General features: G+C 44.6%; 1 protein-coding gene across 1 annotated transcript in view; it reads left to right on the forward strand.

The window, feature by feature from the left end:
* Positions 1 to 18,153, forward strand: part of F8 (coagulation factor VIII) — a 419,094-nt gene that overhangs the window by 47,770 nt on the left and 353,171 nt on the right. The window contains exon 2 of the mRNA XM_040442408.1: positions 5,095 to 5,198. Coding sequence (XP_040298342.1) covers positions 5,095 to 5,198 — 104 coding nt within the window. The remainder of the gene's footprint in view (positions 1 to 5,094; positions 5,199 to 18,153) is intronic.

Consider the following 18,153-nt stretch of genomic DNA (forward strand, 5'->3'; position numbering starts at 1 on the left):
ATATTGCTGCTCCTGCCGGTGCTCCCCGGAAAATTACTAACTCCTGGCATTGCACATGGGTACTCTGTACCCAGGGCCGGCGTCAGCACCCGGGCAAGTGCCGGGGCCCACTGCTCCTGGGGTGGCCCACTGTGCCTGCTCACTCCTGCAGCTGTATTCTGCCTGTTCTGAATTCTGGGGCAGTTTACCCCAGCAATGCAGTCAATTTTCGCCATGTGCACTGCTGGGGTGGGCGGCCCCAGGACTCAGAACAGGGAAGATGGAGTTTTGGTAGATGCTATACTAGAATGGAGTTGTTAAAAGGAGGTCTATGATGTCACTGGTCAGATGCTCCTTCATGGTCACATGACAAAATGTGGGAAGTGCTGACAAACCCCGACTGCTGCAGCTTGTGGAAGGAGGAGGGGCTGTGTGTGCCTGCAAGCAACCCAGTGAGGTAGGATGTGCTGCAGTCCTGGAGTACACAGAGCTTCATGGGGAGCAGCTGAGGGGGCAGCATATGGAGCTCATATATGAGGGGGCAGGTGTAGCACTCAGGGGCAGTGGGGTTCAGGTGGAGTGGAATCTGGTGCAATTAAGGGGGTTTATAGTACAGATCCAGGTGTATTCTGAGGGCCATGATATGTGTCTGTCTGCCCCTGTGTGTGTCTGTCTGTCTGTGTGTGTGTGTCTGTCTGTCATTGTGTGTGTCTGTCTGTCCCTGTGTGTGTGTGTGCCCCTGTGTGTGTCTAATGCCTCATGCACACGGCCGTTGTGCACCTGCATACGGCAGGTCCGCAATACACGGGGCACTTGAATGGGTCCGCAATCACGGAGATGCAGTGCAGAAGCACAGATGGGAAGCACTACGGAGTGCTTCTGTGGTGTTTCTGTCCGTGCCTCTGCACCGCAAAAAAATAGAATGTGATCACGGACCCATTCAAGTTAAACAGGTCTTGATCCGTCCGGCCGCCTCACAACGGCCATGTGCATGAGGCCTAAGGGATTGCTTAGACTCCATCCCACAGTCTAGCCAGTGCCTAATGGGTTACAGTGTAGACACCTCCAGTGTAGACCACCTCCCGTCCGACTATAAACATCCGGGAGGTGGATCTTGTGATCGCCGGGGCCGGGAGAGTGCAGGAGCTGTCGGGTCTTCTACAGACCTCGATCAGCCCTGCATTGAGGCTGTATAGTGCTGTACAGCCTCTCTGGGTAGTGTATTTCCCCTGTAACTCGGGTTACTACACTGCCTGTCCAAATAAAAAGTCGCCACCAAAAAAAAAAGGTCACACATTCTAATATTTAGTTGGACCACCTTTAGCTTTGATTACGGCACGCATTCGCTGTGGTATTGTTTCGATAAGCTTCTGCAATGTCACAAGATTTATTTCCACCCAGTGTTGCATCAATTTTTCACCAAGATCTTGCATTGATGATGGTAGAGTCTGACTGCTGTGCAAAGCCTTCTCCAGCACATCCCAAAGATTCTCAATGGGATTAAGGTCTGGACTCTGTGGTGGCCAATCCATGTGTGAAAATGATGTCTCATGCTCCCTGAACCACTCTTTCACAATTTAAGCCCAATGAATCCTGGCATTGTCATCTTGGAATATGCCTGTGCCATCAGGGAAGAACAAATCCATTGATGGAATAACCTGGTCATTCAGTATGTTCAGGTAGTCAGCTGACCTCATTCTTGGAGCACATACTGTTCCTGAACCTAGACCTGACCAACTGCAGCAACCCCAGATCATGACACTTCCCCCACAGGATTGTACAGTAGGCACTAGGCATAATGGGTGCATCATGTTATCTGCCTCTCTTCTTACCCTGATGCGCCCATCACTCTGTAACAGGGTAAATCTTGACTTATCAGACCACATGACCTACTTCCATTGCTCCAGAGTCCAATCTTTATGCTCCCTAGCAAATTGAAGCTTTTTTTTTCTAGTTTGCCTCAATGATTAGTGGTTTTCTTACGGCTACACAGCTATTCAGTCCCAATACCTTGAGTTCCCTTCACATTGTGCATGTGGATTTGCTCTTACTTTCACTATTAAACATAGCCCTGAGTTCTGCTGTTGTTTTTCTTCATTTTGATTTCACCAAACGTTTAAGTGAACGCCGATCACAATCATTCAGGATTTTTTTTCCTCAAATACGATGGGTCCCTACTATCTCATAACTATTTGCCTAGTTAAATCCAGGTGGCAACTTTTTTTGGGACAGGCAGTGTATGTGCAAAGTTCATGTATAGTGCCTCTTATATGTGCCTCTTTACTGTATGTATTGTGCCTCTTATATATGCCCCTTTATGCATTGTGCCTATTATATGTGCCCCCTTTATGTATAGTGCCTCATATATATGCCCTCGTTATGTATAGTGCCTCGTATATATGTGACCCCTTCATATATGCTGCCTCTTGTATGTGCCCCCTGAATACAGAGTACACACACTGTATTATAATACTCAACAGAAGCTAGAATAACAGTGACCTCATCTTTAAAAATGACCTGCACAGTGCCTGCCCCTTTAACAGTGACCTCCACAGTGTCCGCCCCTTTAACAGTGACCTCCACAGTGTCCGCCCCTTTAACAGTGACCTCAACAGTGTCCGCTCCTTTAACAATGACCTTCACAGTGCCCACCCCTTTGACAGTGGCCTCTACAGTGCCCGTCCCTTTAACAGTGACCTCCACATTGTCCATCCCTTTAATAGTGCTCATCCCTTTGACAGTGACTTCCACAGTTCCCACCCCTTTACCAGTGAACTCCACAGTGCCCGCCACTTTAACAGTGACCTCCACAGTGTCCGCCCCTTTAACAGTGATCTCCACAGTGACCTCCACAATGCCCGCCCCTTTAACAGTGACCGCCCCTTTAACAGTGGCCTCCACAGTGCCCGCCCCTTTAACAGTGACCTCCACATTGCCCGTTCCTTTAATAGTGCCCGCCCTTTAACAGTGACCTTCACAGTGCCCTCCCCTCTAACAATGACCTCCACATTGCCCGCTCCTTTAACAGTGACCAACCCTTTTACAGTGACCTTCATAGTGGCCGCCCCTTTAACAGTGACCTCCACATTGCCCGCCCCTTTAACATTGACCATCCCTTTAACAGTGACCTTCACAGTGCCCCCCATTTAACAGTAACCTCCACAGTGCCCATCCCTTTAACAGTGACCTCCACAGTACCTGCCCCTTTAACATTGACCACCCCTTTAACAGTGACCTTCATAGTGGTCACCCCTTTAACAGTGACCTCCACAGTGCCCTCCCCTTTAACAGTGACCTCCACAGTACCTGCCCTTTAACATTGACCACCCCTTTAACAGTGACCTACATAGTGGCTGGCCCTTTAACAGTGACTTCCACAGTGCCCACCCCTTTAACAGTAACCTCCACAGTGTCCATCCCTTTACCAGTGACTTTCACAGTGCCCGCCCCTTTAACAGTGACCTCCACAGTACCCGCCCCTTTAACAGTGAACTCCACAGCGTCCGTACTTTTAATAGTGGCCCCTGCCCCCCATGAATGTAGCAGTGTAGTTGTGCCGTCATACATCATATGACTGAATATTTAAGGACCTGCGAACTGCTAAAACCTGTGATCAGTTGTTATGGCAAACTGGAGTAGGACCTGCGAGCTTCTATTCGCTAATAAGGGCCATGTGACCGTGTAAATGGCAGTTCGGATTTAAGTGAAAGGCTTGCTGGCTTCTATTGGCTAATGCAGGTTATTTTTTGGGGGAATATCTCATGAACGGTAAGTACTAGAGAGCTGAGACCCGGTCTAAAACCTTCCCGGACACCTGATGTACCTGTGTGGAAAATTTGGTGAAGATCGGTCCAGTCGTTTGGTCACGCATAAAGAACATCCAGACAGACAGACGTCTAGACAGACAGACAGAAACTCATTTTTATATATATATATAAGAGAAGATATATCTGTACAAACTGCATCCATTATACCTTGTACCGGAGGTATCAGTACTCTGTGTGTATATGTGTCAGGTGCAAGGTATAAAACATGCAGTGAGTACAGATATGTGTGGACAGTCATATATTATGGTCACTTGTGAGGTATTGGACGTTATAGTTACAGTCAGTTTTAGGGTCAGTATTAGAGTTAGGTGTAGTATTATCATTAAGGACAGTATTCGGATTGGGGCCAGTATTAGAGTAAGGGGGCAGTATTGGGGTTAGGGGTCAGAATTAGGATTAGGGACCAGTATTAGGGTTAGGCGTAGTATTAGTATTAGTCTAAGGCTACATTCAGATGACTGTAAGTCTTTTGCAGTCCGCAAATTGCATCTGTAGTTCCATTCCATGGCCCCGCAAAAATATAGCGCAAGTCCTATTCTTGTCCGCAATCGCAGACAAGATTAGGCATTTCTATCATATGGCTGGCCATTTATGTTCCACAATATGCGCAATTTGAGGATCACAAAACACAAACGGTCGTGTGAATGTAGCCTTAGGGTTAGTTGTCAGCATTAGGGTTAGGGGTCAGTATGGTGTAGTATTAGCATTGGGGACAGTTCTAGACTTAGGGACAGTATTAGGGGTCAGTATTAGGGTTAAGGGTTCAGTACTAGGGTTAGGGACTGTATTAGGGGTTAGTATTAGGGTTGGGGGTCAGTACTAGAGTTAAGGGTTAGGGGCCAGTATTAGGGTTGGGGGTCATTACTAGCGTTAAGGGTCAGGGGTTAGTATTAGGGTTAGGGAAAATTAGGGGAGGGCACTTTATATTCACCTGTCTCCGCGGCAGGGAGGTCAGACAATGCAGGATGTAGACCCAAACTTTTCTGGCACTTCTGCTCCTGAGGAACGTCGCAGGCGTCGCGATGCGTCATCGCGCCACCTACGTCATGTCAGTGCATCGGGAACAGCGGTTCCCTTGTCCCCAGCGCTGCTGCAGGCTTAATTGTATCTGGCTTTCTACAAAATATGTTTTCATCTACAACCTACCTAAGCAAATTGAAAACTCATCCAATGTCATGTATTTAGTTAAAAGATAAAAAATAAATAACTCAAGTAGTAAGAATAAGAACAGTATTTGGATTAAAATACATGTATCTGTAAAATTTGTGTTTCTGATTGCATATTTCAGGACAATTTTAAGATCCCCTGATTCTCAAATATACAAAAAAGCACTTTATGTGGAATACACGGATGAACATTTCACGAACATCAAACCTCAGGAGCACTCTACAGGTAGGTATTGCTGACCATATGTACTGTATGTAAATAAATAAACAGCATATACAATATATAATCTGTAATACAAATTTACTGTATATGTAGTGTATAATATGAAAATGTATCTATAGACTTGGATTCTAGTATAAAAATTCACTTAAAAAACACAATATGTCCCTGGGGATAACTAAACAAAGAAATCACTGAAATGTTATTATTTCCCTTTAAAACTTTACTTTTATTTGATCTATTAAAAATACCACATGTAAATAATAATAAATGTCAAATTAACAAAATGATAATTCCACCTTGGGATTTATTAAACATAGAAATACAAGTATTGATGCATTGCCACCATTGGCTACTCACGATACAGTTGACCATGGAATAGTTGATAATTGATCATGAGAGATGGGACCAAAAATGATATCAGTATCTCTCCTTGGTGATGAGCCAATGAAGAACTCCAGGGGGAAGATCCAATAATTCCGCTTTTACTCAATTAGGGAGCTGTCCCTATCCATCTACTCTCACCCTGCCTAAAAGTGGAGTAATGGCCCCGAAAGGGGCGGCCCCACTTATCAGTGGCTGTACCCGAGTCTGTAATTCCCTTCCTAAATGATTCCCAAACAGAAAACAATTGCCTAAATGTCCTAGATGTATAATTGGACAGTTCAAGCATGAAGGCAAAAAAATCTCATCATATGGAAAATAAGTACTTCTCCAAACATGTGAGTAATGAAAGAAAAAACAAGATAATAAACACTTCGTCCCGACACGTTTCCCCAGTGGTATGAAATAGGTTCATCAGGGGACCAGTTCATGTATGCACGATGGTGTTCAGATAATGTGGTGCCAGGAGATGAGTGGCTTACAGAAATGTTATATCTGTCAATACTGGGTTTAAATATCCCTCCTTACCTCCAAAATGCCAATCAGAATCGGTGTTACCCAAACACCAATGAGCCTGCGCCCGTGTAAGGGTACTTTCACACTGGCGTTTTAGTTTCTGTTTGTGAGAATCATTCAAGGCTCTCACAAGCGGTCCAAAACGGATCAGTTTTGCCCTTAATGCATTCTGAATGGATAAGGATCCGCTCAGAATGCATCAGTTTACCTCAGTTTGGCTCCATTCCGCTTTGGAGACGGACACCAAAACACTGCTTGCGGGCATTTTGGTGTCCGTCTGACGAAACTGAGCCAAACGGATCCGTTCTGACACACAATGTAAGTCAATGGGGACGCATCCGTTTTCTATGACACAATATGGCAAAATAGAAAACGGATCCGTCCCCCATTGACTTTCAATGGTGTTCAAGACGGATACATTTTGGCTATGTTAAAGATAATACAAACGGATCCGTTCTGAACACATGCAGATGGTTGTATTATCTGAACGGATGCGTTTGTGCAGATCCATGATGGATCCGCACCAAACGCGAGTATGAAAGTAGCCTAATCTGGAAGGTGTCACAATGTGTGACGTCACCGCGCCTCACACGTGACTTGGAGGCGCCGGCCGCATCATTCCTCCTGTGCGCGCATGCACCCGGAGTTATGGGCGGTCCAGGCAACAATTCACAGGGTTTGATGTCATTGCGCCTCGCAGTTACTGGGCAGGCGCTGGTGACGTCAACACTTCCATGTGCGCATGCGCCCGGGGGGTATGGGCATTCTGAAAAGGATTCATATACACCAGTGTGCTTGCGCCATTACAGCACTTAGATAAATGACAAGAGTGGCGCTATTGAAAATTCGAACCACGTTCCCACAGGTAAAAAGGATTAGGCTCTGTATGTAACATGAAGGAATAATAAATATCTCCACTTACTATAATTGTGCGCTAATTGTCTTTAACTACAAGATTGGTGTCAAAGAACTTTGGTAAGCTAGTGTATATTAGGTTAGCCCAACAAAAACTAAGCTTGTGTAATCTTTGGAGGTAAGTATGGGTATATGCAATAGTAGGTGGAGTTAAAAAGAATATCTCTCACCCACCATCCCCAAAACTGGCACTAAAAACTGTGGGTTTGATTTATTGGGGGAACAAAAGGGGGGGGGAGCAATGTCAAATGACTAAAAACTCAACCCCCAGATATGCCCCACCTAGATAATATCCTCTTAGTATTAGACCAATTATGGTCAAATACACAGCTCTCAACAAAACTCAACCAAATTATAATCTAAACTAATGTTGGAAGCGTCCCTAGTAATTATTTGTAAAAAACTGACAAAAGATAAGGTCTCATTTAGACCTAATGGATTTACAGATTTTTGAAGTACCATTGTTTCTACTGGGTGGGCCATTTATATGGATACACCTTAATAAAATGGGAATGGTTGGTGATATTAACTTCCTGTTTGTGGCACATTAGTATATGTGAGGGGGGAAACTTTTCAAGATGGGTGGTGACCATGGCGGCCATTTTGAAGTCGGACATTTTGAATCCAAATTTTGTTTTTTCAATAGGAAGAGGGTCATGTGACACATCAAACTTATTGGGAATTTCACAAGAAAAACAATGGTGTGCTTGGTTTTAACGTAACTTTATTCTTTCATGAGTTATTTACAAGTTTCTGACCACTTACAAAATGTGTTCAATGTGCTGCCCATTGTGTTGGATTGTCAATGCAACCCTCTTCTCCCACTCTTCACACACTGATAGCAACACCGCAGGAGAAATGCTAGCACAGGATTCCAGTATCCGTAGTTTCAGGTGCAGCACATCTCGTATCTTCACAGCATAGACACTTGCCTTCAGATGACCCCAAAGATAAAAGTCTAAGGGGGTCACTAGATATGCGACATTGCTACATGATGATGTGTTTCCCTCTTTATGCACTGAAGCTGGCACGTTCCCTGAGTTTTTCCAGCAAGATGGTGCACCCACCACCACATTATGGGTGTCAGGTCTGAGCATTCCTAGATGAACAGTTTCCTGGAAAGTGGATTGGTCATCGTGGGCCAGTTGAATGGCCCCCAAGGTCTCCCAATCTGACCCCCTTAGACTTTTATCTTTGGGGTTATCTGAAGGCAATTGTCTATGCTGTGAAGATACGAAATGTGCAGCACCTGAAACTACGGATACTGGAAGCCTGTGCTAGCATTTCTCCTGCGGTGTTGCTATAAGTGTGTGAAGAGTGGGAGAAGAGGGTTGCATTGAATCCAACACAATGGGCAGCACATTGAACACATTTTATAAGTGGTCAGAAACTTGTAAATAACTTATGAAAGAATAAAGTTACGTTAAAACCAAGCACACCATTGTTTTTCTTGTGAAATTCCCAATAAGTTTGATGTGTCACATGACCCTCTTCCTATTGAAAAAACAAAAGTTGGATTCAAAATGGCCAACTTCAAAATGGCCGCCATGGTCACCACTCATCTTGAAAAGTTTCCCCCCTCACATATAATAATGTGCCACAAACAGGAAGTTAATATCACCAACCATTCCCATTTTATTAAGGTGTATCCATATAAATGGCCCACCCTGTATATCGCCACCTCTACAAGAAGGACGTATCACTTCAATCACACAAAACTTTAAGACACTAGGGTTGCCTGAATGTTTTTCTTGAACATGTCGTGCAATGGGGGTGTCCCTCTTATGTCACCTAAGTGATCCCCTATGCGTCTCCATATTTCCCTTATAGTTTTCCCCACATATTGTAGTGGGCAGGTGCACAGTTAGACTATACCCATGCTTTTACAATTGCAAACCGGATTCCAAAAAAGTTGGGACACTAAACAAATTGTGAATAAAAACTGAATGCAATGATGTGGAGATGGCAAATGTCAATATTTTATTTGTAATAGAATGTAGATGACAGATCAAACGTTTAATCCGAGTAAATGTATCATTTTAAAGGAAAAATACGTTGAGTGTCAACAAATCCCAAAAAAGTTGGGACAAGTAGCAATAAGAGGCTGGAAAAAGTAAATTTGAGCATAACGAAGAGCTGGAAGACCAATTAACACTAATTAGGTCAATTGGCAACATGATTGGGTATAAAAAGAGCTTCTCAGAGTGGCAGTGTCTCTCAGAAGCCAAGATGGGTAGAGGATCACCAATTCCCACAATGTTGCGCAGAAAGATAGTGGAGCAATATCAGAAAGGTGTTACCCAGCGAAAAATTGCAAAGACTTTGCATCTATCATCATCAACTGTGCATAACATCATCTGAAGATTCAGAGAATCTGGAACAATCTCTGTGCGTAAGGGTCAAGGCCGTAAAACCATACTGGATGCCCGTGATCTCCGGGCCCTTAAACGACACTGCACCACAAACAGGAATGCTACTGTAAAGGAAATCACAGAATGGGCTCAGGAATACTTCCAGAAACCATTGTCAGTGAATACAATCCACCGTGCCATCCGCCGTTGCCAGCTGAAACTCTACAGTGCAAAGAAGAAGCCATTTCTAAGCAAGATCCACAAGCTCAGGCGTTTTCACTGGGCCAGGGATCATTTAAAATGGAGTGTGGCAAAATGGAAGACTGTTCTGTGGTCAGACGAGTCACGATTCGAAGTTCTTTTTGGAAATCTGGGACACCATGTCATCCGGACCAAAGCGGACAAGGACAACCCAAGTTGTTATCAATGCTCAGTTCAGAAGCCTGCATCTCTGATGGTATAAGGTTGCATGAGTGCGTGTGGCATGGGCAGCTTGCATGTCTGGAAAGGCACAATCAATGCAGAAAAATATATTCAGGTTCTAGAACAACATATGCTCCCATCCAGACGTCATCTCTTTCAGGGAAGACCCTGCATTTTTCAACAAGATAATGCCAGACCACATTCTGCATCAATCACAACATCATGGCTGCGTAGGAGAAGGATCCGGGTACTGAAATGGCCAGTCTGCAGTCCAGATCTTTCACCTATAGAGAACATTTGGCGCATCATAAAGAGGAAGGTGCAACAAAGAAGGCCCAAGACGATTGAACAGTTAGAGGCCTGTATTAGAAAAGAATGGGAGAGCATTCCTATTTCTAAACTTGAGAAACTGGTCTCCTCGGTCCCCAGACGTCTGTTGAGTGTTGTAAGAAGAAGGGGAGATGCCACACAGTGGTGAAAATTGCCTTGTCCCAACTTTTTGGGGATTTGTTGACACCATGAAATTCTGATTCAACATATTTTTCCCTTAAAATGGTACATTTTCTCAGTTTAAACTTTTGTTCCGTGATTTATGTTCTATTCTGAATAAAATAATAGAAGTTGGCACCTCCACATAATTGCATTCAGTTTTTATTCACAATTTGTATAGTGTCCCAACTTTTTTGGAATCCGGTTTGTAGCATATTCCCGGATATCATATGTTTTTTGTGTGACTGTACTCATGAAGCTCTTTGTAGGCTGAATATATGGGCAAGCAATACAGCCCCCACACCTATACATACCATAGGGTTTACTCGATAACCAAGTACCCTGTTTGCTGACAGGTTCATAATGACTGCGTATCAGACGATCTTTAAGGAATCTCCCTCTTCTAAAGGTAATTGCTGGATGATCTGATATAACGTCTCTTATATCTGGGTCCATTTTTAGGAGATCCCAGTATCTAGATAAGATCCCTCGTATTTTTTTATAGCTGGGAAGGCAGCCTGATGCCTTCCATAGGCATCATGCTGCCTTCCATGTAAGCCTGTGAGATCAGCCCCTTGGATCTCACAGGCAAGCAGGATATAAGTGCCAAAACAGCCATTCCCTTGCCCCACAAAAAGTGTACCATGCGACCAAAAAGGCGTATGTAGCCCAAAATGGTACCAATCAAACTTAACAAAAATGAAAATAATAGACATATTAGGTATCCCCACATCCGTTGCAACCTGCTTTATAAGAATATCACATGATGTACTCTGTCAGGTGAACGCTGTAGAAATTAATAAAAACTATGGCAGAACAGTCATATTTTGTCACCTTGTCTTACAAAATGCATAATATTGAGGCATCAAAAAGTCATATATAGCCCAAAATAGTACCAATGAAAATGTTACCTCATCCTGCGAAAAATGAACCCCCACATAAGACAATCACTAAAAAAATAAAAACCAATGGCACCCGTAAACCAAACCATCAAAATCTGCACTGCAAAAGCCATATAGCGCCACTTCTTTTCTCAGTCCTGCCATGTGCCCCCACAGCAGTTTATCACTATATATAGGGTGTTGCTGTATTCAGGAGAAAATGGGTAACACATTTTTGGTTGCTTTTTCTCCTGTTACCCCTTGTGAAAATGAAAAATGTGGGGCTAAAGCAACATTTTATTGGAACAAATTAAACTTTTCATTTTCACAGCCAAGAGTTTCTAAATTCCGTAAAACGCTTTGGGCGTCAAAGTTCTCAGTACACCCCTTAATATATTGTTAGAGGGGTGTAGTTTCCAAAATGGGGTCACTTTTTGAGGGTTTCCACTGTAGGGTAACATCTTCAAATACAAAATGGTGCCCAAAAAACATTCTAGCAAAATCTGCCTCCAAAAACCATATGGCTCTCCTTTCCTTCTGACCACTGCCATGTGCCAAAACAATTAACTGTTAAACAAACTCAAGCTGGGAATGTTGCAATGCCACTGCCACAGAGTCCCCCTAGAAATGGAAGATAGGTTACTGCAGGTTGTGCTAGACTTAGAGTTGTGGATAGAAGACATGTCCCACAGTCTGTGGCTCTCTATAATTCATTTGCAGCACTTTCAGAGCGCAAGAGCAACATGGAGGTTGGCTCAGGCACAGTGGGTGAGGAACAATCATCTCCTATGCCTAAAGTATGCAAGACTGCAGCCAAAGAGAAAAATGATAAAGTGAGAACTGATAACAAGCAGCTGTTGGTGGGCAATTCTATCATAAGAGGTGTGAAGTTTGAGGAAAATGGTTTTGTGAGATGTTGACCTGGTGCTACCGCTAGCAGGGACAGACGACATATCCTTAATATTGTTAGGCAAGCAAAGCAGGAAAGGGAGGTGGATGTTATTGTCCATCTTTGGACAAATGATCTGGCTTGCAATGAGGTTTCAAAGGTGAAGGAAGCTTTTCACACACTTGGTAATGATTTACGGGAGGTTGCATCAACTGTTTCATTCTCTGCAGTTTTGCCTTTGCATAACCTTCAACATGACAGGAAGATGCGTATTAAGGAATTCAATGTATGGTTTGGTGAATGGTGTCTGAACAAAGGGTTTGACTTTGTGTCTCATGTTAGCTCTTGTTGGAATGGAAAAGAACTGTACAAGAAAGATGGTTTGCATCTTTCTCTCAAGGGAACGAATGTCCTTAGTGAACAGTTCAAAGTATTTGGTAAGGAGCATTTAAACTAGGAAAGGGGGGCAAAAGAGTGATAATCCAGCAGTCCAACTGCCCCCCGGAACAATGCCAGAAGATGCCAGTAGCACATGGGTTAAGAAATTACGAGCTCAGAGTCTTGTCTACAAATGCTCTCAGTTTAGGGAACAAGATCAATGAACTTGAGACTAAAATGGCATCTGAGAATATAGATTTAGTGGCTGTTACTGAGACATGGTTCAATGGGAGTAATGACTGGGATATAACAATACCAGGGTTCTCTCTATATAGGAAAGACAGAGAAGGCAAGAAGGGGAGGGGGGGGTGGCCCTGTATGTGAAAGATAGCATAAAATCAAATTTAATACAAGTTAGCAAGACCAATTTAGAGTCAGTTTGGGTTACGTTGCAGCTTGATAATCATAAGGTAACTCGTGTAGGTGTGATATATAGACCACCTAGACAAGTCAAAGAATTAGATGATCTACTAGTTGAGGAAATAGCTAAAATGACATTGAAAGGGGAAGTTATCATTATGGGAGACTTTAATCTTCCTCATGTAAACTGGAAAACCAAAATAGCTAGTTCTGCCAGGAGTACAGATATTCTAAATTCCCTACTGGGATTATCTCTACAGCAAGTAGTTGAGGAGCCAACCCAGAAGGAGGCCATTTTAGATTTTGTATTCACAAATGGGAATTTGGTGTCTGATATTACTGTAGGGGAAAGCTTGGGATCTAGTGATCACCAGTCAGTGTGGATTACTATAAGTACAGTGACTGAGTCACACCACACAAAAACAAAAGTTTTAGATTTTAGAAAAACAGATTTTCTAAAATTAGATTAGTGGTATACGAGTCCCTATCAGATTGGAACAGTTTCAATGGAGTCCAGGAGAAATGGGACTACTTAAAAGTGGCACTATTGAAGGCAACAAATAATTGCATTGGGCTTGTCAGTAAAAGCAAAAAAAGGAAGAGACCACTGTGATACTGTCACGACCGCTATCCCAGCAGCAGTTGTGTCGCACCAGACGGAGGGGAAGGGGGACCCTTATCTACGGATGGGAATAGTATGGCCACCCCTGACTAACCCTAAGCTGGCACCTGTCTGCCCTGATACCCTAGACGGGGTGTGAACCCGTGCGGCGAGCAGGATGCCTAAACCCTCAGTCACCCTAACAAGCCTAGAGTGGGGAAAGGCCGATGGGAGCACTAGTCACCATCACTCATGTCTAGGAGAACAGCAGGGGAAGACAGCAACAAACAAACTATAGCAGAGATAGACTTATCCAGTCACGAGCAGAGAAGGCGATCCCAATCACGACAGTCCACGCCGGACAAGAGCTCCACAGCAACACCATCAAACGATCTCCTTCAAAGGTCAGAATAGAACTGGAAGTAAGGACTATATCTGGCAATGACTGCAAGTGAAACTGAAACTAATATAGTAGCTGGGAGTGGCAGACAGGACTCACCTGAGAAGGATGCCTACAAACTCCCAGTCAGGACAAAAAGGTTCACAAGGCAAAACCCGGATGACATACCCTGAACCATGGAGCAAACTCACAAGCTATCGCGAGTAGCAAGTCGCTGCGACCTTCTCCTCCCAGACCTGTCTGGATCAGTCACAGTCGTGACAGTACCCCCCTTTCTACGAGGGGCCCCCGGACCCTCAAGACCAGGCCTCTCCGGATGGGAGCTATGAAAAGCCCGAATGAGTCTGTCCGCTTTTATCTCTGAAGCTGGAACCCACATTCTCTCTTCGGAACCATAACCTCTCTAGTGCACCAGGTACTGAAGAGAGCGGCGAACATATCGTGAGTCAACAATCTTTTCTACCTGAAACTCAAGACTGCCATCAACAACCACCGGTGGAGGCGGTAGTGGCAATGGTTCAGGAGGTTCTACATATCTCTTAAGCAGAGATCTGTGGAAGACATTATGGATCCTTAGAGTCTGAGGTAGCTCCAGACGAAAAGCCACCGGGTTAATGATCTTAATTACCCTATAAGGACCAATAAATCTCTGACCTAATTTCCATGAGGGAACCTTTAACTTGATATTTCTGGTAGACAACCACACCAAGTCATTCACCCCAAGGTCCGGACCTTCAGAGCGCCTCCTATCAGCCACACGTTTATATCTACCACCCATTCTCTTCAAACTTTCTTGCACACTCTGTCACACTGAAGAAAGTGAAGACGCAAATCGTTCCTCCTCGGGAATCCCAGACGGCCCCCCCTCACTAAACGTACAAAACTGAGGATGGAAACCATACGCACCAAAAAATGGTGACTTATCGGTGGATTCTTGACGACGATTATTAATGGCAAACTCGGCTAACGGTAAATAAGATGACCATTCCTCCTGATTTTCGGAAACAAAGCATCTCAAATATGTCTCTAGGTTTTGATTGGTACGTTCAGTCTGACCATTGGACTGTGGATGGAAAGATGAAGAAAACGACAGATGAACCCCTAAACGAGAACAAAAAGCTTTCCAAAATGTAGAAACAAATTGGGTACCACGATCCGAAACAATATCGGAAGGGACCCCGTGAAGCTTCACGATGTGGTCAATAAAAACCTGAGCCAGTGTGTTAGCATTAGGCAATGCGGCAAGAGCAATAAAGTGCACCATTTTACTGAATCTGTCAACAACTACAAGAATAACAGTCTTCCCCGCTGATACTGGTAGATCCGTAATGAAATCCATTGATAGGTGCGTCCAAGGCCTGTTGGGGATGGCTAGAGGTAAAAGACGCCCTGCCGGATGAGTATGATCTACCTTAGAACGAGCATAGGTAGCACATGCAGACACAAAATTCAACACCTCCTGGCGCCACTTAGGCCACCAGAACCGACGAGACACTAATTCAGAGGTTGCCCTACTACCTGGGTGTCCTGCCAGTGTGGAGTTATGTTGTTCTTTTAGTATCTCCAGGCGTAAATTTTCTGGCACAAACAGTTTACCCGAGGGGCAGGAGGCCGGGGCGTCCCCCTGAGCTTCCAACACCCTCCCCTCTAAACCTGAGTGTAATGCAGAGACCACCACCCTCTTTTGCAAAATAGGCTCTGGTACCTCAACATCACCCCCTCCAGGAAAACTTTGAGACAATGCATCCGCCTAAGTATTTTTTGCCCCCGGGCGATATTTTTTACTAGGTTTAATTTTGTAATAACCTAATGACCACCGAGCCTGTCTAGGGGTGAGACGTTTAGCAGACTCCAGATATAATAAGTTTTTGTGATCAGTAATCACCGTGACGGGATGAACCGCCCCCTCCAAAAAATGACACCACTCCTCAAAAGCCACCTTAATAGCCAAAAGTTCCCTGTTGCCAATATCATAGTTCCTTTCTGCAGTAGACAATTTCTTCGAAAAGAAAGCACACGGACGCCATTCACCAGGGGACGGGCCCTGAGATAGTACCGCTCCCACCCCCACCTCTGATGCGCCAACCTCTACAATAAAAGGAAGCGAGACATCTGGCTGTACGAGAATAGGGGCCGAGGTGAATCTCTCCTTCAGAGATGCAAAGGCAGTTTTGGCTGCATGTGACCATTTGGAAAAATCGGATCCCTTTCGGGTCATGTTCGTCAGTGGTTTGACCACCAAGGAATAGTTCTTTATAAATTTTCTATAAAAATTGGCAAACCCCAGGAAGCGTTGCAATGCCTTCAGGTTCTCAGGCAGATTCCAGTCTATAATCGCCCGGACTTTCTCTGGATCCATGCGGAAACCTGAATCTGACAACACATACCCCAGAAATGGCAGTTCTTTTACGGCGAACACACATTTTTCTAACTTAGCAAACAATTTGTTGGCCCTTAATATCTGCAGCACTTGTCTCACATGGATCTTATGTGTATCCAGATCCGGGGAATAGACCAGGATGTCATCAAGATATATCACAACAAATCTCCCGATAAGGTGACTAAAAATATCGTTGACAAAATGTTGGAATACCGCAGGCGCATTAGTAAGACCAAATGGCATGACCAGATTTTCATAATGCCCTTCCGGAGTATTAAAAGCCGTCTTCCACTCATCCCCCTCTTTGATGCGAACCAGGTTATAGGCTCCTCTGAGATCCATTTTGGAGAACCATTTAGCACCAGCAACCTGATTAAAGAGGTCGGGAATGAGAGGAAGAGGATAGGGATCTCGGATAGTTATCCGGTTTAATTCCCAGAAATCCAGGCAAGGAGATAGGCCCCCATCTTTCTTTTTAACGAAAAAGAACCCTGCAGCCACAGGTGAAGAAGAGGGTTTGATGTGTCCCTTAGCCAAACTCTCCGAAATATAATCTTTCATAGCCTTCCTCTCCGGCCCGGAAAGATTGTATAACCGGGTTTTAGGTAGTTTTGCCCCAGGTAATAGATTAATCGGGCAATCATATGGACGATGAGGTGGTAACCCCTGACAACCCTTCTCAGAGAACACATCCATAAAATCTGACAGAAAGGCAGGTAAAGATGTTACAGAGAGTGTAGAGCACCTACTACTCAAGCAGTTGTCCTTACAATGTTCACTCCACTCCACAATCTCCCCGGCCTGCCAATCCACCACTGGATTGTGAGTCACCAGCCAGGGAAGCCCCAATACCATAGGAGCCGGAAGACCGTCCAGGACATAACAAGAGATATGCTCTTTATGGAGGTCCCCTACCTGCAGATGGATATTATGGATGATCTGAGTTAACTTTTTCTGAGTAAGAGGGGAGGAGTCGATGGCAAAAACAGGAATAGTTCTGCGTATCGGTTCCGGAGTAAAACCCAGAGCCTGAGCAAACCGTGAATCCACCAAGTTGACCCCCGCCCCACTGTCCAAAAAGACTGAACAGATCTCAGTCTTATTGCCCGCCTCAACGGTAGCGGACAACAAAAACTGAGACATGCGTATGGAGGAAACGAATACGCCCAGACTGTTATCCTCCGCACAATCTGGGGACTCTAGTTTTCCGGCGGCTCCTTTGTTTGTGGTCTCTTGGGTTCTGAGGGACAAACCTTTACAAAATGATCCCTCCCCCCACAACGAAAACAAACCTCTGACCTACAGCGGAACTTAGGAGGATTCACCCGTCTAGTGGCGCCCCCTATTTGCATTGGTTCGACTGGATCATAACAAACCGATCCCTGCCCTATAGAGGCCTCCGTAAAATTTAATAGTCTCTCGCTGAGTCGTCTTTCGATTCTTATGGACAGAGACATAGCAGCCTCCAGAGACCCAGGGACCTCGTATACCGCCAGCGCGTCTTTTAATTTTTCAGACAACCCCTGGCAGAACTGACTCCTAAGGGCCGAGTCGTTCCATAACGTATCAGTAGCCCACCTACGGAATTCGGAACAATATAGTTCAGCAGACCGGTTCTCTTGCCGAAGTCTACGTAGCTTAGACTCAGCCAGTGAGACCCTGTTCGGGTCATCATATACGAGACCCAGGGCTTCAAAAAACTCCTCCACTGATCGTAAGGCCAGAGAGTCTGATGGTAGGGAGAAAGCCCAAGCCTGCGGATCTCCTTGCAGGAGAGAAATTACAATGGCCACCCGTTGTTCCTCACCGCCGGAGGATCTAGGGCGTAACCTGAAAAACAATTTGCAAGCTTCTCTGAAGGTTACAAATTGGTCTCTCCCTCCTGAGAACCTATCAGGTAAAGCCACTTTTGGCTCAGGAGTACCTTGGTTTCC

This window comes from Bufo bufo, chromosome 8 (genome assembly GCF_905171765.1).
Source record: "Bufo bufo chromosome 8, aBufBuf1.1, whole genome shotgun sequence".
Taxonomy (NCBI): Eukaryota; Metazoa; Chordata; class Amphibia; order Anura; family Bufonidae; genus Bufo; species Bufo bufo.